The sequence below is a fragment of the Odocoileus virginianus genome, chromosome 3 (assembly GCF_023699985.2).
Source record: "Odocoileus virginianus isolate 20LAN1187 ecotype Illinois chromosome 3, Ovbor_1.2, whole genome shotgun sequence".
Taxonomy (NCBI): Eukaryota; Metazoa; Chordata; class Mammalia; order Artiodactyla; family Cervidae; genus Odocoileus; species Odocoileus virginianus.
In genome coordinates this window covers 76,869,384-76,892,546 of record NC_069676.1, presented here as the reverse complement: position 1 = coordinate 76,892,546, position 23,163 = coordinate 76,869,384, and the positions used below count along the sequence as shown (strand labels likewise).

The 23,163-nt window shown below is 39.5% G+C and overlaps 1 protein-coding gene across 1 annotated transcript; it reads right to left on the bottom strand.

The window, feature by feature from the left end:
• Nucleotides 1-4,575: 4,575 nt before the first annotated feature.
• LOC110133853 (signal peptidase complex catalytic subunit SEC11C) lies at nt 4,576-5,289 on the bottom strand. The gene has a single exon (XM_020888086.2). The coding sequence runs from the start codon at nt 5,268-5,270 to the stop codon at nt 4,692-4,694; it is 579 nt and encodes a 192-aa protein (XP_020743745.2). The 5' UTR covers nt 5,271-5,289; the 3' UTR covers nt 4,576-4,691.
• Between the last annotated feature and the right edge of the window lie 17,874 nt (nt 5,290-23,163).

Below are 23,163 nucleotides of genomic sequence, written 5' to 3'. Positions count from 1 at the left end.
TGGCCACAGGACTGGAAAATATCAGTTTTCATTCCAATCTCAAAGAAAGGCAATGCCAAAGAATGCTCAAACTACTGCATAATTGCACTCATCTCACATGCTAGTAAAGTAATGCTCAAAATTCTCCAAGCCAGACTTCAGCAATACATGAACCATGAACTTCCAGATGTTCAAGCTGGTTTTAGAAAAGGCAGAGGAAGGAGAGATAAAATTGCCAACATCTGCTGGATCGTCAAAAAAACAAAAGAGTGTCAGAAAAACATCTATTTCTTCTTTATTGACTATGCCAAAGCTTCAGATGTGTAGATCACAATAAACTGTGGAAAATTCTTCAAGAGATGGGAATACCAGACCAGCTGACCTGTCTCCTGAGAAACCTATATGCAGGTCAGGAAGCAACAGTTAGAACTGGACATGGAACAGACTGGTTCCAAATAGGAAAAGGAGTATGTCAAGGCTATATATTGTCACCCTGCTTATTTAACTTATATGCAGAGTACATCATGAGAAACGATAGGCTGGAAGAAGCACAAGCTGGAATCAAGATTGCTGAGAGAAATATCAATAACCTCAGATACTCAGATGACACCACCCTTATGGCAGAAAGTGAAGAGGAACTAAAAAGCCTCTTGATGAAAGTGAAAGAGGAGAGTGAAAAAGTTGGCTTAAAGCTCAACATTCAGAAAACTAAGATCATGGCATCTGGTCCCATCAATTCATGGGAAATCGATGGGGAAACAGTGAAAACAGTGTCAGACTTAATATTTTTGGGCTCCAAAATCACTGCAGATGGTGACTGCAGCCATGAAATTAAAAGACGCTTATCCTTGGAAGATAAGTGATGACCAACCTAGACAGCACATTAAAAAGCAGAGACATTACTTTGCCAACAAAAGTCCATCTAGTCAAGGCTATGGTTTTTCCTGTGGCCATGTATGGATGTGAAAGTTGGACTGTGAAGAAAGCTGAGCACCAAAAAATTGATGCTTTTGAACTGTGGTGTTGGAGAAGACTCTTGAGAGTCCCTTGGACTGCAAGGAGATCCAACCAGTCCATCCTAAAGGAGATCAGTCCTGCGTGTTCATTGGAAGGACTGATGCTGAAGCTGAAACTCCAATACTTTGGCCACCTCATGCGAAGAGCTGACTCACTGGAAAAGATCCTGATGCTGGGAGGGATTGGTGGCAGGAGGAGAAGGGGATGACAGAGGATGAGATGGCTGGATGGCATCACGGACTCAATGGACATGAGTTTGGGTAGACTCCAGGAGTTGGTGATGGACAGGGAGGCCTGGTGTGCTGCGATTCATGGGGTTGCAAAGAGTCGGACACGACTGAGTGACTGAACTGAAGTGCTGACTGATATCATAGGAAGCACAAATTGAACATGGTAGGAATTGAGGGGAAGGTATATTCAGTATAGGGGTTTTCCAGGTGGCATCAGTGGTAAAGAAGCCGCCTGACAATGCAGGAGACATAGGAGACGTGGGTTTGACCTTTGAGTTGGGAAGATCCCCTGGAAGAGGACATGGAAACCCAATCCAGTATTCTTGCCCGAAGAACTCCATTGACAGAGGGGCCTGGCTACAGTCCATAGCGTCGCAAAGAGTCAGACACAACTGAACCAACTTAGTACGCACATTTTCAGTATGACTGAGCAAAGCCTGGATGGGGGAAATGGCAGAAGGTGAATCAAGAGAGGCAGACAAGGGCAAGATCGTTAAGAGTCCGTGTGCTAAACTAGGGTTTGATATTCATCCTGAGAGGTATGGGGAACATTTGTAGATTGTAAGGCAAGGGGTGGCATACATTCACTCTCTCCTTAATTACTGAACACTTGATGTATATCTAGCACTGAGTAATATTGCTAACCAAAGTCGCCTGCAGAACTTTTAAACATCTCTGAGTCCAGGCTCCACCAGACCTACCCAATCAGAACTAGTAATGCCAGGCTGGATGAATCACATGCTGGAATCAAGATTGCTGCAAGAAACATCAACAACCTCAGTCAGCTATGCAGATGATACCACCCTAATGGCAGAAAGTGAAGCAGAACAAAAGAATCTCTTGATGAGGGTGAAAGAGGAGAATGGAAAAGCAGGCAAGAAATTGAACATTTTAAAAAAGTAAGATCATGGCATCCTGTCCCATCACTTCATGGTCAATAGAAGTGGACAAAGTGGAAGCAGTAATAGATTTTATTTTCTTGAGGTCCAAGATCACTGCAAATGGTGACTGCAGCCATGAAATTAAAAGATATTTGCTCCTTGGAAGGAAAGCTATGGCAAACCTAGATAGTGTATTAAAAAGCAGAGAAATCACTCTGCCAACAAAGGTCAGTATAGTCAAAGCTATTGTCTTTCTAGTAGTTATGTATAGATGTGAGAGTTGGACCATAAAGAAGGCTGAGCAGCAAAGAATGGATGCTTTTGAATTGTGGTGCTGGAGAAGACTCTTCAGGGTCCCTGGACTACAAGGAGATAAAACCAGGCAATACTAAAGGAAATCAACCCTGAATATTCATTGGAAGGACTGATGTTGAAGCTGAAGCTCTAATACTTTGGTCACCTGATGCGAAGAGCTGAAGTTTTAGAAAAGATTCTGATTCTGGGAAAGATTGAAGGTAAAAGGAGAAGCAGGCAGCAGAGGATGAGATGGTTAGATCGCATCACCAACTCAGTGGACACGAATTTGAGCTGACTCTGGGACATAGTGGAGGACAGAGGAGCCTGGCATGCTGCAGTCCTTCGGGTTGCAAAGAGTTGGACATAACTTAGTGACTCAACAACAGGGTTGCTGAACAGTAGGCACTGTGTCATTTAAAATCTCTCCCAGTGATTTTGAAGCATAGCCAAGTTAGGCAACCACCATTGAAGAGTATGTTTAAATGCATATATTTGAAAAACTCTTTGCCTTAATGTGTCTTCACAGGGAGAGAATTTGAGCAAAGGAACGGAGTTAGTGACAAAATCACTTACATGGTAAATGGTACTGAAATCAATAGGAAAGAAGCAGCAATAGAAAAGCTGGACCAGTGAAATGGGCGGTGGGGGCAGGGTAGGGAGGTGTCAACTGATTGGGTCGCTTCATTCTTAAACAAAGGGAAGATACTCTGAAATTTTTATTTTAGAAAATCATTTTGTCTGTGATGTCCAGAATAGATTAGAAGAAGAAACTGGAGGCAGAGATACCAAAAAGAGCTGAACATAGTAATCCAAGCATAGGATTATGGCAGATGGCTGAGGTGACGACTGGAGGGATGGAGAAAAGTGGGGGAAGCTGAGTGACAGTGCTGGGAAACTGCCACATGGCTTGTAACATGTGTCACTAGTAAGAAAAGAGAAAAACACAAAGAGTGGGGGAAGAAAACAAGGCAGGAGAGAGAAAGTGGATGAGATAATGAAGAAACTGGTATTGTGAGAAGAGATAGCTGCATCTAGAAATGTGAACTGCTAGCTGTTTGTATGGAACCTAGAATATAAAATATTTGAAATTGTACTGAGAATTGCTATTTTGTAGATGCAAATCTTAAGTGTAAAATGACCAATATTCTGAAATGTCAGGTGAAAGTGGCAATTTGTTTTGTGACTCAGATTTGAAGTTTATTGTTTGAATTATGTTTTAAAATACATAACAAATCTGCAGTATTATTTCTAGTTTATTTTTAAATTATTAGTATAAATTTACTTTTTGTAGTATATATTTACTTTTTTTTTTCCTTAAAAACTACCTCTCTCATACTAACATTTCCTCTCTGTTCCCTTACTGTTTGCTTTGTTGAGGTAGCTCTCCTCATGTCCATGATTTGGCTAGAAATCAGTTATGATAACAAGGGTGAAAAGGGAGTAAGAAGCCTCTTGCCTGGGCCTCCTGCCAGGGACAGAGACTTGCTCTCTGATGCTTCCTGTGCACAAAGGACACGCAGGCTTTAAACTGAAGGCTTGAAAGAAAACAAGGCCGTGTACATGTGTGCAGGCTGTGCACTACATGGTTCTGAGTGCTGTTCACCTCCAGGTTTGTATATTTAATTTCTGGCAGATGGAAATCAAGAACTTGATTCCATCACTCAGACACTGTATAGGCTAGCAACAATGCTCAAGGAAATCTTCTTCCTTCAGTGTTTCTCAAACCACTGTCTTGGAACTAACTCTCGATACTTTTTCACAATTCCTTTAGGAACTGACTTAAATTTTGTATCTTCAGACTACTGAGGTGGACCTTGGCATCCGCATTGTGTGTGTGTGTGTATGTGTTTATTTCTTCTTGGAATCTGCATTTTATACTCCCACCAGGTAATTTCCACATTCTTTTTTTTAAGAATTAAAAAAAGTTCTTTTTTGGCTGCTCTGGATCTTTGCTGGGCTTTGTTGGCACACAAGCTTCTCTCTTGTGGCATTCAGTCTCAGGAGTCGTGACTTGAGGGCTCTGGAGCTCAGGCTCAATAGTTGTGGTGTAGGTTTAATCGCCCCATGGCTTGTGTGATCTTAGTTCCCAAACCAGGGATTGAACCTTTATCCCTTGCATTGGAAGGTATATTCTTTTTTTTTTCTTAACTGATGAATCGTTTATTCGAACAAGACAGAACATCTCCACATTGTTTCCTTTTATGCAGAAAGTGGAACATTTCAAATATACTAACTTTTCTCTTCAACAAAATTTCTTTCAATCTGGTCCCAGGAACTGCTTTGTACTTCAGGATTCACATTTCAATAACACATATGCACCCAATACAGCCAAAAGAGCATACTTAAATTTTGGGTAGTCATTCATTATTATGGTGACCATACCGACATATGGTAAAAACCCTCGGGCGAGCCCCACCACGTCCTTCTTCTCCAGCCAGTTCTGGCCTTCTTTGTACAAGCCTCTATCATCAACTTCATTATTATCTCCTTTAGTCAGAAATTTGATGTCTCCATTGTCTTTTTCGTGAACTTTGATTACTCTGTGAACTATTGGGATGTCTCGTCCTTCGACTTTAAAAACAATGATTTCTCGAGCTCTAATGGGGTCTTCCCGGAAATTCGTTAGGAACAGAAGGTCGCCCCTGTGAAAGGCTGGCTCCATGCTGCCGCACAGCACCACCACGATGGGGCTCTCACTGCCAGTGAGGACAATCAGGCCTTTCCAGATCATGAGCGCAGAGGACACAATCATGGCGAAGTTTAAGACCTGGTAGTAGAGCTGGCGCTTGTTCATCTTCCTCAGGTCCCCGAAGATGTCCAAGCTGGACGCGGGGAGATGTGCCCCCACGGTGCTGGCGCGCACCATGCTGGTGTCTCCGGTGGGGTCCGGGTAGGGGGGTGGGCACACCTAGGCAGCCGGCCGGCTCCAGGAGTTGCTGACAGCTGCGAGCGCCGGCCCGGCCCCGCCCCGGAAGGTGTATTCTTAACCACTGGACCACCAGAAAAGTCCCCCACATTCTATTTAAATACAACTTTTCAAGTACTTGGAAGATGACCTCATCAAACCATCAAAATGGCATAAAGAAGTACCTATATTTTAAACCATTTTACTATTTAAAAAATAGCACACCAGTTTTTAACTGCCCTTCCATTTTAGAATAAAAAATGAGATAAAAAAACAGATGTAGATGATGAGAAGTGAAATGTCAGAGATACAAAAAGGTGCCTCAAAATAGTGTAGGAAATGCCACATTAGGTCATATGTTTGATCTGCCCAACCCAAAATGTCAGATCTATCACCTCAAATGATTATACCAGGAGTATTTTTCACATATCTCTAACTTGCACGTTATGGATCATTGATCAATGTTTATAAACTCGCATCAAACATGCATGTTTAAATAATCAGTCAGCACAATCCATGAAATAACACAGCTCTTGTTACCTCATGTATAAATTTTCACCTACCCTTCTGTGTCCTGAAAGTTTTGTTGAGCTTTAAGTGGCCCTCTCAGTAGCGGGCACTGCAAGATCCGATGGACAAAGAGATGTCTTCCCTAGTTTTCCCACTGCTTCTTGATTTATAGGCTGCAGTCCTAGCCCCTTATGAGATGAAGAACCCTAATCTTTTCAGTTTATCTGCATAATGAGAACTGCCATCACCTTTTGTTCATTTTAGTGGTCCTGGTAAGGAACTTTTTTTTTTTAATCCTTTTTGTCTTTTTTATGGTTGAGTGACCTTGATATATACACAGTTGTTTGCATATACACATATACACCAATTTTCTCACAAACATAAGATCATACATGAAAAGTGAAAGTTAGTCACTCAGTCGCATCTGACCAGGCAAGAATACTGGAGTGGATAGCCATTCTCTTCTCCAGGGGATCTTCCCAACCTCAAGCCTGGGTCTCCTGCATCGCAGGCAGATTCTTTACCATCCAAGCCATCAGGAAAGCCCCCAAATCATGCATACGGTGCTTCTAATATAATTTTTTTTAACATGGTATTGTATTCTTGATCTTTTGAGCTATCATTCAAGACCTCAAAAACAATCCCAGGTATTGAGATATCAAATATTGAAATTTGATAGAAATGGAAAATTACCCAGGTAGAAGAGCCAAGATAAGTTGAATACCATTAGCCAGCTGTTTTCCCCTGAGCAGCATCAGCTTCCATCTTACCTAGACACACTCTCAGCTGCTTGGCTTCCATCCAAGTCCACAGTTCGGCCAGGAACATCTAAAACAAGAAAGTGCACTGCAGGGACCTGGTGAAAGGGAAGCATCTAACACAGCATCATCTGGACAGTGATGATACTGCATCTTCCATATGCCTCATGATTCCTTTCAAGATTCAGATCCTGACCTCTACGAGTGTTCATCCTGTGACATGTGGATATGTTGATAAGCCCTGGCTTTTTTGTGGGGGGGGGGGCCTAAATAAGAGCACAGAAACCCCAAAACCAGGTGTTTTTGACCCTTGCTTTACAAGGAGATGCAGATTTAAGTGCTATTCACATTGAAGGTCACTGTGTGTCTTGCACAAGCTGGCTGAGATAGCAACAGTGCCCCTGAAATCCCTCATTAGGTGCCTGGCCCTTCTCCCTCCCACTTTTGCTCACACACTGGTCTCATCTGGGATATACAGTAAAGGATTGCCTTCTCTTTGAATAAACCCTCTGGGTCCCTACTTGGCTTCCCTGGTGGTGGACCTCCATCTAGAATGACCTGGGAGGCCTTCTAATGCGAGTACCCACAGTCTACCACAGTCAGGATTCCACAGTCTACCCTGGCTGCTGCTCAAATCTTAAGCAAATCCTCCAGTGGACAAACACACCACCCTCATCTACTTATCAGGCCCTGCTCTTGCTGGGTTTATTTGTTCTCGGACATGACACAGGATACTGTCTCTGAAACAGGACGTAGACACCACCAGAAACCAAATCTGCAGGCACCTTGATCTCGGACTTCCTAGCCTCCAGAACTGTGAGAAATAAATGTCTGTTGTTTATTAGCTGCCCAGGCTATGGTGTTGTTGTTAGAGCATCGTGAACAGACTAAGACAGATGGTCAAAGCAAAGAAGAGAGAACATTAATGTGAGAGGAGGGGTAGAATTGGGAGCAAGGAGATCGAATAGGATGTGAAAGCACTGAGGCAGTGAGTTAAGAAAGTGGCAGTGGAAGTAGGTAGCCACTTTTAAAAAGAAGACCGCAAGGATGAGTCCCTATGCCACATAAGAAACACCTTTCAGAGTTAGACCTCAGCCCTCTCCTGAGTTTTCACCTAGCCTTACGCTCTGTGTTCTCATCACTTGTTCGCGATATCTTCAGCACCAATCCCTTGCCTTTGTACACCTACCCCTCTCACTTTGGATTTGATCCCAGACACTGCTCCTCTGGTTCTGACCTCTGACTCTATCACTGCAGTTCACATCAGTCTCCCTGCCTCACATCTGGTGAAACATCTTCTCTCGGACAGCTCAGGCTACTACAGAATTCTCTCTAGGTTTGTACTGGTTTCAAAAACACAACTATTGCCTGACAGTTTGGTCAGGATGAAAGATAAGACATTAAGAGGGAGGATGTGATCCTGGGGTTTAGGACCTGGGGATGAGGATTGGTTAAGTGGGATTTCTCTATATGGAGGTAGAAAGGTGAGGAAAAGCCCCTAGTCTGGAAGGTAAGGTGAGGCTCTCACTTTTCACATACAAATTAGAGGTGACAATGGGAGAGTGGGCTTCCCTGGTGGCTCAGATTGTAGAGAATCTGCCTGCAGTGCAGGAGACCCAGGTTCAATCCCTGGGTCAGGAAGATCCCCTGGAGAAGGGAATGACTAACCACTCCAGTCTTCTTGCCTGGAAAATTCCATGGACAAAGAAGCCAGGTGGGCTACAGTCCATAAGATCGCAAAGAGTAGGACACTTCTGAGCAACAAACAGCACAACACTATGGGACATATAAGTGGGAATGTCTGATGTGCAGTCTAACAGGTTGGGTAGTAACTAAGGAGAGAGGTCAAGACCAGAGTCACAGCATATAGACACACAGGCCACGTACTGCATAATTCTAGGGGGTGGCATTCACATGGACTAGGCCGTACATGACAACTCTGGAGTTGTATAAAGCTGAAGTCTTGTTCAGAGCAGGGAATCAACACACAGCATGTGGAGGAAATAGATGAAGTCATAATACAATAAAACTAAGAATATAATAAAACAACAAACCAGGAAGAGATCAACAGAGCTAGGATTGCACTTTGGGGAAAATTTAAGGACAAAGATAAACTCTAGCTCTGTCATTTCAATATATACAAAGTAGAAAATTGATAGTGACCCTCTCAAAAGTGAGAGAGAACAAAAGTGCAATTATAATGAAAGAAGTGTTAGATGGTGAAAATAATAAAGAAAAAGGATGTGAGCATTAAAAACAAAAGGATCAAGTAACGATTGTTTCAAAGAAAGCATTAGTTGCTAGTCGTGTCTGACTGTTTGAGACCCCATGGACTATATAGCCTGCCAGGCTCCTGTCCATGGAATTCTCCAGGCAAGAATACTGGAGTGGGTAGCCATTCCCTTCTCCAGGGGATCTTCCTGACCCTGGGATGGAACCCAGGTCTCCAGGATTACAGGCAGTTTCTTTACTGCCTGAGTCACCCAGGAAGTTTAAAGAAAGATAAGACCTGTGTCTAGTGTTGCTTGAAGATTGAAAATGCAGGAGATTGGAGAAGCTGACAGAGCAGGATTCCAGAGAAGACAAGTTAGTCTTTAAAAGGGAGAAGCACCCAAGACAGTGCAGAGAGACCAGCACTTAGAGGCAAGGAGTAGGAAAGATGGGAAAATCCATGTCTGAACTCCTGGCCTTTAGGAAATACAAATTAAAAGAGCAATCATCTCAAAGTAGACACACAAAGTAGCCTTACTGGAATTTTTGTTGTTGTTGTTGTTATATTATAGAAATAAAATGTACTCAGAATAGAAAATTTGGAAAAATTTTGGAAAAGTGGAAAAAAATAACTGAAGTTCTAGGAAACAAAGATAACTACTAGAATGTATTAGACAATTGGGTGATTTTTTTTCCTCCACACGTTAACAGTAGCACCTCTAGCTATCATTTAGCTTTTATAAATTTCACATTTAAATTTCACTTAATATTCCAAGTGACTATGCTATAATATCCTTAAACATTTCTAGAATTTTTGCTTCTAATTTTTTGCTGTTTCATAAATAAAACTGAACTGAACATCTTTGCACATAAAATGTATCCTATATTTAGAATCAGTTTCAAAAGATATAATCCTGAGTGTTTAACTATGAAATGAATGACTTAGTATAATTGTGAACATCTTTAAGGCTTTTGACATTTCTTATATCATTTAAAATTTTACAGGTAATCAATAAGAATATATTTTTCTAAACCCTTGCCAGAATTAATCATTAACAAAAATAACAAAGACTTTGTTAATTTGACGATGAAAAAGCAGTAGCTTATTATATGACATTTCTTCTACTACCAGTGTAGCCTGAATAATTTAAAATTTTTCATATTGTTTTTTCTACTTTGTACATGTTTATTTTTGTCCTTTGTACATTTATTTTTGGCTTCATAGTGTTTTATAGTTTTAGGAGTTATTTACATAATGAAGATATTAAAACATTCCCATTTTTTACTTCTTTACTACATTTTAACTTTATAGGTTTTATAAAAGTATTAATTAAAATAACTTTTCTTATTATTATAAAAAGTACTATGTATTCTGACACTGCTTCTTTGGTCTCTCTTTAATCAAATAAACGTCCCCATCCACTTGAGTTGGTCAGAGTTGGTCAGAGATGCTGTCTGTGGGCTGCAACAAAGAACTCTAATAAAACCCAGCAATAATCAATTAAGGAGTGCAATAAAAAGAAGCTGATATATGCTAGCAACCAGAACCATAAACTATCTAGGAATAAACTTACGAGCAAACAAGCCAGACCTCCAGGAAGAAAACTATAAATCGGAAAAAGCCTGAATGGAAGAATTCTTCCTGGTGAGACAAACTGACTGTCATGAAGACATCAATATTCCTCCAAATGCTCGTATAAATTCAAGGCCATTCCAATGGGATTATTTGGAGTATCACAATTTGGTGCAGATGCAGAAAAAATAATACACAAGAGCAGCCAGAATCCTTTTGAAAATTACAGCCTAAGGTAAGGTAGTGGTTGATTCAGCACCTTGTTTGTGCTTATTGCAGAACAGACAAGTAGAATGGAAGAGTCTGGAGATAAATCTGGGTAAATATGGAAAAAAAATTAATTCTTTTTTGTTTTTATGTAATTAATTAATGTATTTATTTTTGGTTGCACTGGGTCTTCAATGCTGGACGCTGTCTTCCTCTAGTTGCAAGTGGGCTAAGGCTGCTCTTTGGTGTGGTGTACAGGCTTCTCATTGCGGTGGCTTCTCTTGACATGGAGCAGGCTCTAGGGGTCCTTGAGCTTCAGTGGTTGCAGCATATGGACTCATTATTTGCAGCATGTGGGCTTTATTGCTCCACAGCACGTGGAATTCTCCAAGACAAAGGATTGAATCTGGGCTTCCCCGGTAGCTCAGTTGGTAAAGAATCAATCAGCCTGCAATGCAGGACACCCAGGTTCAATCCCTGGGTGGGAAGATCCCCTGGAGAAGGAAATGGCAACCCACTCCAGTATTCTTGTCTGGAAAATCCCAAGGACAGAGGAGCCTGGCAGGCTACAATCCAAGAATCCTCAAAGACCAGGGATTGCATTGTCAAATGGATGCTTATCCACATTACCTCCAGGGATGCCCTGGGAAAAATATGATAAAAGTGGCATTTCAGATCAACAGGGGGAAAGCATGGATTATTCAATAAATCGTATTTTGGAATAGTTACCTCATAACTTCTAAGATACCTCACTCTGCTAGCTTTCCCCCACCTTGCTGGGCTGCTCTTTTTCTGTTTCATTGATTGGCCTCTATTTTTTCCTCTAAATGCACCAGACCGTGAACATGGACTTACTATTTTCTTTTTTAGATCTGCCTTATCTAGGAATGGGCTTTAAGTGCCAACTCTCTACCAATGAGTTCTAAATTATTCTCTCTAGTTCTTACCCAGCTCCTAAACCCTAGCATCATACATTAAACTGCCTGATGATGGTTTAGTGGCTAAGTCGTATCCGACTCTTCGCAACCTCGTGGATTATAACCTGTCAGGCTCCTCTGTCCATGGGATTTTCCAGACAAGAACACTGGAGTGGGTTGCCATTTCCTTCTCCAGGGGATCTTCCCCACCCAGGGATTGAACCTGGGTCTCCTGCATTGCAGGCTGATTCTTTACCAACTGAGCTACTAGGGAAGCCCCAATAAACTGCCCACTTGATATAAAACTTACTATTTCTAATCCAGAACAGGTAATTCTCCTTCCACTCCCACCTTCCCACCACCACCACCACCACCAAACATATATAGCCATTCCTAGATTATAGCTTCCCTAGTATTTCCTTAGTAAATAATGCCACTATCCCCCAAGGTGCATAATCCAAAAACCTAAATCATCTCTGATTTTCTGACCTCTGATTTCTCTGATTTTTTTCCTTCAACCTCAAACACTCAACTCTACCAAACTCCAACATTCACATCCATAGGCTCTGCTCAAGAGAAATTAAAAATGGGTGCGTAAGAACAGAGCCCTGGAATCAAGCTATTTGGGTTCAGATCCTGGTTCTACAATTGACCAATTATATAACTTTGGGTAACCTATCTACACTTTGTCAAGTTGTCATATGTAAAACAAGTGTTAGTCGCTCAGTCATGTCTGACTCTTGGCAACCCCATGGATCCTCTGTCCATGGCAAGAATACTGGAATGGGTAGACATTTCCTTCTCCAGGGGACCTTCCTGACCCAGGGGTTGAACCTGGGTCTCCTGCATTGCAGGCAGATTCTTTACCATCTGAGCCACCAGGGGAGCCCAATGTAAAATGAGGATGATGACATTATCTGATTCATAGGGTAATAGTGGGATTAACAAGTTGTTAAGAAATTAGGACAGTAGCTAATGCCCATTATGTGTTCAATAAAGGTCAGTTATTATTTTTGTCTTCAAACTATATCTCAAATCTTCTAATTCACTTCATATACCTGTGTACCTCCTGACTTCAAGCCACCATCATGCCTTTTAGCTGATCTTCCCACTTTATTGCTCTATTACAACTCATTCTCCACACTGTAGTCAAGGGACACTTTAAAAGTAAAAGGTGGATCAGATGTTCTCCTGTTTAATAATTCTCAGTGCCTTCTTGAACATGATCAGGAAGTTCAAGAATAAATTAGCCCTGACCTAGCTCTCTGCCTTATCTGGTGATATTCTTCATCTCAACCCCTTCACTCCATCCACGGGGGTTTCATTCTGCCGCTTGAATACAACCTTGCTTTGGACTCAGAGCCTTTGCCTGAGCTTGCCCTTCTGACTAGAACATTTTTTTCTTAGCTCTTCCGATGACTAGATCTTCATCATTAAGATGGTAAAGGTACCATCTTGGCAGCACTTTCCCTGACCATAGTATCCAACAAAGGTCTGTTAGTCTCCAGCATATCATCCTGTTTTGTTCTCTTCATAGCACTTCTAGATACCCAAAATTACTGTTTACTTGTTTAATTTTTCATTGAATCTCTTCACCATGTAAACTGTATGAGAACAAAGACTTTGTCTCCCTCTTTTTTTTTAACAGTTGTATTTACAGTGCTTAGAATGGTGTATGGCACTTCTCAGATGTTTATACTTTATTGAATAAATTTTAATAAATTGGTGAACTACCGAATGAATTTTAAAAAATAGGCCACTGGATCTTCACCTTACAATTTATATAAATGTAAACTTCCAATTGATTAACTCTATAAACATAAAAAAATAATGACCGTGTTAAGGAAAAACACACAAATAGTTTTATAGTCTTGGAGTAGGAATAAGAATAAGAATAATTTTTTTCTGCATAAGAAAAAAATACTGTGAAGACGTAGAAGAAAAAATTGACCAGTTTGGTTGCATAAAAGCTGGAAAATTTTGCACAGCTAAAGACACAATGGGCAGCTAAGTGGACAAATGGGCTAAGAGAAAGTATCTAAAATATAAAAGCCCTTATAAGTGTAGACGTAAAATCCTCAATAAAATACTAGCAAACCAAATTTGGCAATATATAAAATGGATTATGCACTATAACTAAATGGAATTTACCCTAGGAATGCAAGGCTAGCTTAATATACGAAAATTATTCAATGTAACACACCATATTAATAAATAATTAACAAAACCATATATTCAACTGAACGAACATAGAAAAGTGTTTGACAAATCCTACGTAACATTCATTATTATTTTTAAACCTATTAACAAACTTGGAACAGAAGAAAATTTCCTCAACCAGACTAAAGGGTAGCTACAAAAAAATCCGTAGCAAAATACTTCTTTATAGTAAAAGACTGAACACTTTCCCCCTGTGATCAGGAACAAGGCAAGAATGTCTGCATTTACCTCTTATAACATACTATTGAAGATTCTAGCAAGTGAAGTGAGGCAAGAAAAAGAAATAAAGGCATCAAGACAGGAAAATAAGAAGTAAAACTATCTCTGTTACAAATGAAATGTTCTTGTATGGAAGAAAATCCAAAGAAATCAACTAAAGACTAGTAAAGAGTGCAGCAAAGTTACAGGATACAAAATCAATATACAAAAATCAATTTCTTGTCTATACATTAGCAATGAACTATACAAAAATGAAATTTTTGCAAATCCTAGGCAAATCCTAATCTACTTAATGTCTCTATGGATTTGCCTATTCTGTATATTTCATATAAATGGAATGATATTTTAGGTAGGTTTTGTGTATGTGTGTGTTTGTGTGTGACTGACTTCTCTGACTTGGCATGATGCTTTCAAGATTCTTTCATCTTGTAGCATGAATCAGTTATACATTCTTTTTTATTGTTGAATAATATTCCATTGTATAAGTATGCCACATTTGTTTATCCATTCATCAAGTGATGGTTATTTGGGTTTCCCCCCACTTTTTGGCTATTATCAGTAATGCAGTTATGAACACTCATGTACAGGTTTTTGTGTGGACATGTTTTCAATTCTCTTATATTTATACCTATAAGTAGAATTTCTGGGTCATGTGATAACTATACTTCTAAACTTGTAAAGAACTGTCAACCTATTATCCAAAGTGTCTGCACCATTTTACATTTCTACTGGTGCTATATGAGGGTTTCAATTTTACTATATCTTCACAATGCTTGTTACTGTTTTCTTAATGGCCACCCTAGTGAGTTTGAAGTGATAGCTCATTGTTGTTTTGATTATATTTCCACATGGCTAATGAGGTTGAGAATCTTTTCATGTGTTTATTGAATATTTCAAAGTCTTCTTTTGAAAAATATCTATTCAGATTCTTTGTCCCTTTTTACGTTGTCCCTTTTTTGTTGTTGTGAGTTCTTTATATATTCTTAAAAGATTTATGATCTGCTAACATTTCCCATGGGTTGTTTTTTCACTTTCTTGACAGTGTCCTCTGAAGCACAAAACTTAATTTTTATTAAGTCCATTCCAGACCCATTAGATATCTCTTCAAGATAATTAGATATGAGGGGAACATTTCATGCAAAGATTGAAACAATAAAGGCTGGAAATGGTATGCACCTAACAGAAACAGAAGACATCAAGAGGAGGTGGCAAGAATACACAGAAGAACTATACAAAAAGCATCTTCATTACCCAGATAACCACAATGGTGTGATCACACATGCTGGTGTGATGATACTGTGGAAGTGCTGCACTCAATATGCCAGCAAATTTGGAAAACTCAGCAGTGGCCACAGAATTGCCAAAGGTCAGTTTTCACTCCAATTCCAAGGAAAGGCAATGCCAAAGAATGTGCAAACTACTGCAAATTGCAGTCATCTCACACACTAGCGAAGTAATGCTCAAAATTCTCCAAGTGAGGCATCAGCAATACGTGAACCAAGAACTTCCAGATGTTCAAGTTGGATTTAGAATAGGCAGAGGAACCACAGCTCAAATTGCCAACATCACTGGATTATCAAAAAAGCAAGAGAGTTCCAGAGAAACATCTACTTCTGCTTTATTGACTATGCTAAAGCCTTTGACTGTGTGGATTACAACAAACTGTGGAACATTCCTCAAGAGAAGGGAATGCCAGACCACCTTATCTGCTTGTGGAGAAATCTGTATGCAGGTCAAAAAGCAACAGTTAGGACCAGATGTGGAACAACAGACTTGTTCCAAATTGGGAAAGGACTGTGACAAGGTTGTGTATTGTCACCCTGCCTATTTAAATTCTAGGCAGAGTACATCATGCGAAATACTGGACTGGATGAAGCACAAGCTGGAATCAAGATTGCTGGGAGAAATATCAATAACCTCAGATATGCAGATGACACCATCCTTATGGTAGAAAACGAAGAGGAACTTAACAGCCTCTTGATGAAAATGAAAGAGGAGAGTGAAAAAGCTGGCCTAAAAATTCAGCATTCAAAAAACGAAAATCATGACATCCAATCCATCACCTCATGGCAAATAGACAGGGAAACAATGGAAACAGTGACAGGCTTTCTTTTCTTGTGCTCCAAAATCACTGTGGATGGTAACTGCAGTCATGAAATTAAAAGGCACTTGCTCCTTGGAAGGAAAGTTATGACCAACATAAACAGCATATTAAAAAGCAGAGACATTACTTTGCCAACAAAGGTCCATCTAGTCAATGCTATGGTTTTTACAGTGGTCATGTATGGTTGTGAGAGTTGGACCATAAAGAAAGCTGAGCACCAAAAAATTGATGCTTTTGGTGTTGGAGAAGACTCTTGAGAGTCCCTTGGAGTGCAAGGAGATCAAACCAGTCAATCGTAAAGGAAATCAGTCCTGAATATTCATTGGAAAGACTAATGCTGAAGCTGAAGCTCCAAAACTTTGGTCAACTGATGCGAAGAACTGACTTATTGGAAAAGACTCTGATGCTGGGAAAGATTGAAAACAGGAGAAGAGGGTGACAGAAGATGAGATGATTGGATGACATCACCAACTCAATGGACATGAGTTTGAGCCAGCTCCAGGAGTTGGTGATGGACAGGAAGGCCTAGCATGCTGCAGTCCATGGGGTTGCAAAGAGTCAGACACAACTGAGTGACTGAACTGAACTGAACTGAGGTCCATTCAATCTATTTTTTCCTTCGTAGATTGTGCTTTTGGTGTCATATCAAAGAAACCATTATCTAGTCCAAGGCCTCAGGATTCTTTTTTTAATTAATTTATTTTTTAATTGAAGGATAATTGCTTTAGAGAATTTTCTTGTTTTCTGTCAAACCTCAGCATGAATCAGCCATAGGTATACATACATCCCCTCCCATCTCCCTCCACATCCTATCCCTCTAGATTGATGTAGAGCCCCTCCTTGAGTTTCCTGAGCCAGACAGCAAATTCCTGTTGGCTATCTATTTTACATATGGTAGGGTCAGTTTCCATGTTACTGTTTCCATACATCTCACCCTCTCCTCCCCTCTCCCCATGTTCATAAGTCTATTCTCTATATGTCTGTTTCTCCACTGCTGCCCTGTAAATAAACTCTTCAATACCATTTTTCTAATTTCTATATGTATGTGTTAGAATACAATATTTGTCTTTCTTTTTCTGAGTAATTCACTCTGTATAATAGGTTTTAGGTTCATCCACCTCATTGGAAGTGACTCAAATGTGTTCCTTTTTAGGCTGAGTAATATTCCATTGTGTATATGTCACAGCTTCTTTATCTATTCATCTGTTGATAGCCATCTAGGTTGCTTCCATGTTCTGGCTATTGTAAAGAGTGCTGCAAAGAATAATGGGATACATGTGTCTTTTTCAATTTTGGTCTCCTCAGGGTATATGACTAGGAGTGGGATTGCTGGGTCATATGGTGGTTTTATTCCTAGTTTTTTAAGGACTCTCCACAGCATCTTCCACAGTGGCTGGATCGATTTACATTTCTCCTAACAGCACAGGAGCATTCCCTTTTCACTACACCCTCTCCAGCATTTACATTTTGTAGACTTTTTGTTGATGGCCATTCTGACTGGTGTGAGATGAAATCTCGTTGTCGTTTTGATTTGAATTTTTCTAATAATGAGCAATTTGAGGATCTTTTCATGTATTCGTTAGCCATCTGTATGTCTTCTTTGGATAAATATATGTTTAGGTCTTTTTGCCACTTTTTGATTGGCTATGTGTTTTTCTGGTATTGAGTTGTATGAGTTGCTTGTATATTTGGAAATTAAACCTTTGTAAGCTGTTTCATTTGCTGTTATTTTCTCCCATTTGAGGATTATCGTTTCACTTTGCATATAGTTTCCTTTGCTGTACAAAAACTTTTAAGTTTAATCAGGTCCCACTTGTTTACTTTTGTTTTTATTTCCATTACTGTAGGAGGTGGGTCATGGAGGATCTTGCTTTGATTTATGCCATCGAGTGTTTTGCCTATGTGTTCTTAGAAGAGTTTTATAGTTTCTGGTCTTACATTTAGGTGTTTAACCCATTTTGAGTTTATCTTTGTGTATGGTGTTAGGAAGTGTTCTAAGTTCTTTCTTTTACATGTAGCTGTCCAGTTTTCCTAACACCATTTACTGAACAGGCTGTCTTTACCACAATATATATTCTTGCCGCCTTTGAAAAAATAAGGTACCCATAGGTGCATGGGTTTATTTATCTTCTTTGTGTAGTTTTTCTGTGTATTCTTGCCTCCTCTTCTTAATATCTTCTGCTTCTGTTAGGTCCATACCATTTCTGTCCTTTATTGTGCCCATCTTTGCATGAAATGTTCCCTTGGCATCTTATTTTCTTGAAGAGGTCTCTAGTATTTTTCATTCTATTGTTTTCCTCTATTTCTTTGGACTATTCACTGAGGAAGTCTTATCTCTCCTTGCTATTCTTTGGAACTCTGCATTCAAATAGGTATGTCTTTCCTTTTATCCTTTGCTTTTCACTTTTCTTCTTTTCACAGCTATTTGTAAGGCTTTATTAGACAGCCATTTTGCTTTTTTGCATTTCTTTTTCTTGGGGATGGTCTTGCTCCCTGTCTCCTGTACAATGTCATGAACCTGTGTCCATAGTTCTTTAGGCATTCTATCAGATCTAATCCCTTGAATCTATTTCTCATTTCCACTGTATAACAATAAGGGATTTTATTTAGGTCATACCTGAATGGTCTAGTGGTTTTCCCTACTTTCTTCCATTTAAGTCTGAATTTGGGCAATAAGGAGTTCATGATCTGAGCCACAATCAGCTCCTGGTCTTGTTTTTTTGTTTGTTTGTTTGTTTTTCCGGTCTTGTTTTTGCTGACTGTATAGAGCTTCTCCATCTTTGGCTGCAAAGAATATAATCAATCTGATTTCGGTGTTGACCATTTGGTGATGTCCATGTGTAGAATCTTCTCTTGTGTTGTTGGAAGAGAGTGTTTACTATGATCAGTGCGTTCTCTTGGCAAAACTCTATTAGCCTTTGCCCTGTTTCATTCCGTACTCCAAGGCCAAATTTGCCTGTTACTCCAGGTGTTTCTTGACTTCCTACTTCTGCATTCCAGTCCCCTATAATGAAAAGGACATCTTTTTTGAGTGTTAGTTCTAAAAGGTCTTATAGGTCTTCATAGAACTGTTCGACTTCAGCTTCTTCAGCATTACTGGTCAGGGCATAGACTTGGATTACCGAGATACTGAATGGTTTTCCTTGGAAATGAACAGAAATCATTCCATCGTTTTTGAGAGTGCATCCAAGTACTGCATTTTGGACTCTTTTGGTGACTCTGATGGCTACTCCATTTCTTCTAAGGGATTCTTGCCCACAGTAGTAGATATAGTGGTCATCTGAGTTAAATTCACCCATTCCAGGCCATTTTAGTTTGCTGATTCCTAATACATCGATGTTCACTCTTGCCATCTCCTGTTTGGCCAGTTCCAATTTGCCTTGATTCATGGACCTAACATTCTAGGTTTCTATGCAATATTGCTCTTTACAGCATTGGACTTTGCTTCTATCACCAGTCACATCCACAACTGAGTGTTGTTTTTGCTTTGGCTCCATCTCTTCGCTCGATATTGGCCAGTAGTTTTTGTGTGTGTGTGTTGTCTTTGTCTGCTTTTGGTATCAGGGTGATGGTGGCCTCATAGAATGAGTTTGGAAGTTTTCCTTCCTCTGCAATTTTTTGGAAGAGTTTTAGAAGGATAGGCATTAGCTCTTCTCTAAATGCTTGATAGAGTTCTCCTGTGAAGCCATCTGGTCCTGGGATTTTGGTTTTTGGAAGATTTTTGATCACAACTTCAATTTCAGTGCTTGTAATTGGGTTTTCATAATTTCTATTTCTTCCTGGTTCAATCTTCAGAAATTGAAGTTTTCTAAGATCTATCCATTTCTTCCAGGTTATCCATTTTATTGCCATAAAGTTTTTCATAATAGTCTCTTATAATCCTTTGTATTTCTGCATTGTCTGTTGTAATGTCTCTTTTCTCATTTCTAATTTTGTTGATTTGATTCTTCTCTCTTTTTTCCTTGATAAGTCTGGCTAAAGATTTGTCAATTTTGTTTATCTTCTCAAAGAACCAACTGTATTATTAATCTTTACTGTTGCTTCTTTCATTTCTTTTTCATTTATTTCTGCTCAGATCTTTATGATTTCTTTCCTTCCACTAATTTTTGGGGTTTTTTTTTTTTTTGTTGTTGTTGTTGTTTTTCTTTTTCCAGTTGTTTTAGCTGTAAAGTTAGGTTGTTTATTCGATGTTTCTCTTGTTTCTTGAGGTAGGATTGTATTGCTAAAATCTTCCCTCTTAGAACCACTTTTGCTGCATCCTGTAGGTTTTGAGTTGTCATGTTTTCATTGTCGTTTGTTTCTAGAAATTTTTTTATTTCCCTTTTGATTTATTTGGTAACCTGTTGGTTATTTACACATGTATTGTTTAATCTCCATGTGTTTGTGTTTTTTACAGGTTTTTTTTTTCCTTGTAATTGATAGCTAGTCTCATAGTGTTGTGGTCAGATGGTAAAGTGTCTGCCTACAATGCAGGAGACCCGGGGTCAATCCCTGGGTCGGGAAGATCTCCTGGAGAAGGAAATGGCAACCCACTCTAGTATTCTTGCCTGGAAAATCCCATGGACAGAGAAGCCTGGTAGGCTGCAGTCCATGGGGTCCCAAAGAGTTGGATAAGACTGAGCGACTTCACTTTTGTTTGTTGTTTAGATGAGGCCTCCTGCACAGGGTGCTACTGGTGGTTGGGTACTGTCTGGCCTTGTATTCAAGTGGTTTCCTCTGTATGGGTCAGAGGGTAAAGCGTCTGCCTGCAATGTGGGAAACTTGGGTTTGATTCCTGGGTTGGGAAGATCCCCTGGAGAAGGAAATAGCAACCCACTCCAGTACCCTTGCCAGGAAAATCCCATGGACAGAGAAGCCTGGTAGGCTACAGTCCATGGGGTATCAAAGAGTCGGACAGGACTGAGCGACTTCCCTTTCACTTTCTTTCACTATTTGATACCTGCTAGGGTTAGTTCTCTGGGTAGTCTAGGGTCTTGGAGGCAGTGCTTCCACTCCAAAGGCTCAGAGTTTGATCTTTGGTCAGGAACAAACATTCCACGTGTGGTTTGTTACTGCATTAAGTGAGAATAAAACAAACACCCAAAAAAGAGAAACCAAAGATGAACCCCAGACAAATGGCAGTTACAAAATCACTCAAACAATAATTAAAATAATGAAATATACACACATACATATATTTACACCTATGAATAAAGTCAAAACAGTCCAACAAAAATAAAGTACAGTAGATAGACCCAGTGAACAAAGAAAATCCAAAATTATGTTTACCACTTAAGAACAAAACTAACTAAAGCGCAAACTGGAAAAAAAAAAGCTAAAACAAGGTGACAAGTAGGGAATTAAACAATGAAAGCAAAACTAGCAAATATGTTGAGAAGAAAGGAAAGAAAGAAAGAATAGATATGCAAATATAAATAGAGGTAGATGAAGAAGATTTATATACATTAAAGATTAACCGCAAGGGGAAAGGAACAGTAGGAAAGGCAAACAAGGAATATATGTAGAAAGAATATAATTGGTCTAAAAATTTTAAATTAAAAGAAAGAGAAAAGAAATTATAAAAACAGGAAGAAGAAAGAAAAAAAAAAAAAAAAGGAAAACTCCACAGAACTGCAAAATCCCAGCATAAAGGCAGAGGTTTATAACAACAATTAAAAGTGTGACTGAATATATACAAATACATATACACCCATCAGTTCAGTTCAGTTCAGTTCAGTTCGTTCACTCAGTCCTGTCCGACTTTTTGTGACCCCATGGACTGCAGCACAACAGGCTTCCCTGTCCATCACCAACTCCCAGGATTGCTTAAACTCATGCCCATCAAGTTGGTGATGCCATCCAACCATCTCATTCTCTGCCATTCTCTTCTCCTCCTGTCTTCAATCTTTCCCAGCATCAGAGTCTTTTCCAATAAGTCATTTCTTCGCATTAGGTGGCCAAAATACTGGAGCTTCAGCTTCAGTATCAGTCCTTCCAATGAATATTCAGGGTTGATTTCCCTTCGGATTGACTGGTTTGATCTCCTTGCACTCCAAGGGACTCTCAAGAGTCTTCTCAAACACCACAGTTCAAAAACATCAATTCTTTGGCACTCAGCTTTCTTTATAGTCCAACTCTCAGATCCATACATGACCACTGGAAAAACCATAGATTTGACTAGATGGAGCTTTGTTGGGAAAGTAATATCTCTGCCTTTTCATATGCTGTCTAGGTTGATCATAGCTTTTCTTCCAAAGGGCAAACATCTTTTAATTTCATAAGCAAATTCAAAACAGTCCAACGAACATAAATTACAATGGATTGACCCAGCTCACAAAGGAAACCAAAAATTATGTCTACCAGTTAATAACAAAACAAACTAAAGCACAAAGTGGAAAACAAAGCTAAAGCAAGATGCCAAGTGGGGAATAAAGCAATGAAAACAAAACTAACAAATATGTTGAGAGGAAAGAAAGAAAAGAAAGAAAGACTAGATATGCAAAGAGAAATAAAGGTAGATAAAGAAGATTTATGTACATTAAAGATTAACTGCATGGGGAAAAGAATGGTAGGAAAAGCAAACAAAGGAATAAATGTAGAAAAAATAATAATGGGTTTCAAAAAATTAAAATTTATAAAAGAGAAAAGAAAAAAAAAATGGAAGAAGAAAGAAAAAAAAAAGGAAAACTCCACAGAACTACAAAAGCCAAACATAGAGGCAGAGGTTTACAACAGCAATAAAAAATGTGACTGAGGAAAAAAAAAAGCTTAGAAGTGTAATTAGATTTCATTGTGCCAATAAAATCAACAACTACAACAGAGGGGGGGAAAGGAGGGAGGGAAAAAGATCCAAAAGAACCTACAGAGCAAGTCAAAACATAAGAATAATAAATGTTTTTCTTGAGTCACTGCTGTCAGAGTCCTTTCCCTCGCTGGGAGTCACAGTCCACCTCACCTTCCTAGGATGCCCTCCAACACTGTGCTGGTCTCTGGACCTGCTGAGGGGGCAGCTCAGATTCTAATCTGGTTCTCTTCATGTGTGTTCTGGCCTCCAGTGTCCACAACTATCAGAACTAGTGCGTTTTCTTTTGAGGGAGCTCTCAGTGACCTTTTATATATTCCATAGACACAAAGTCTGCCTAGTTGATCGTGTGGA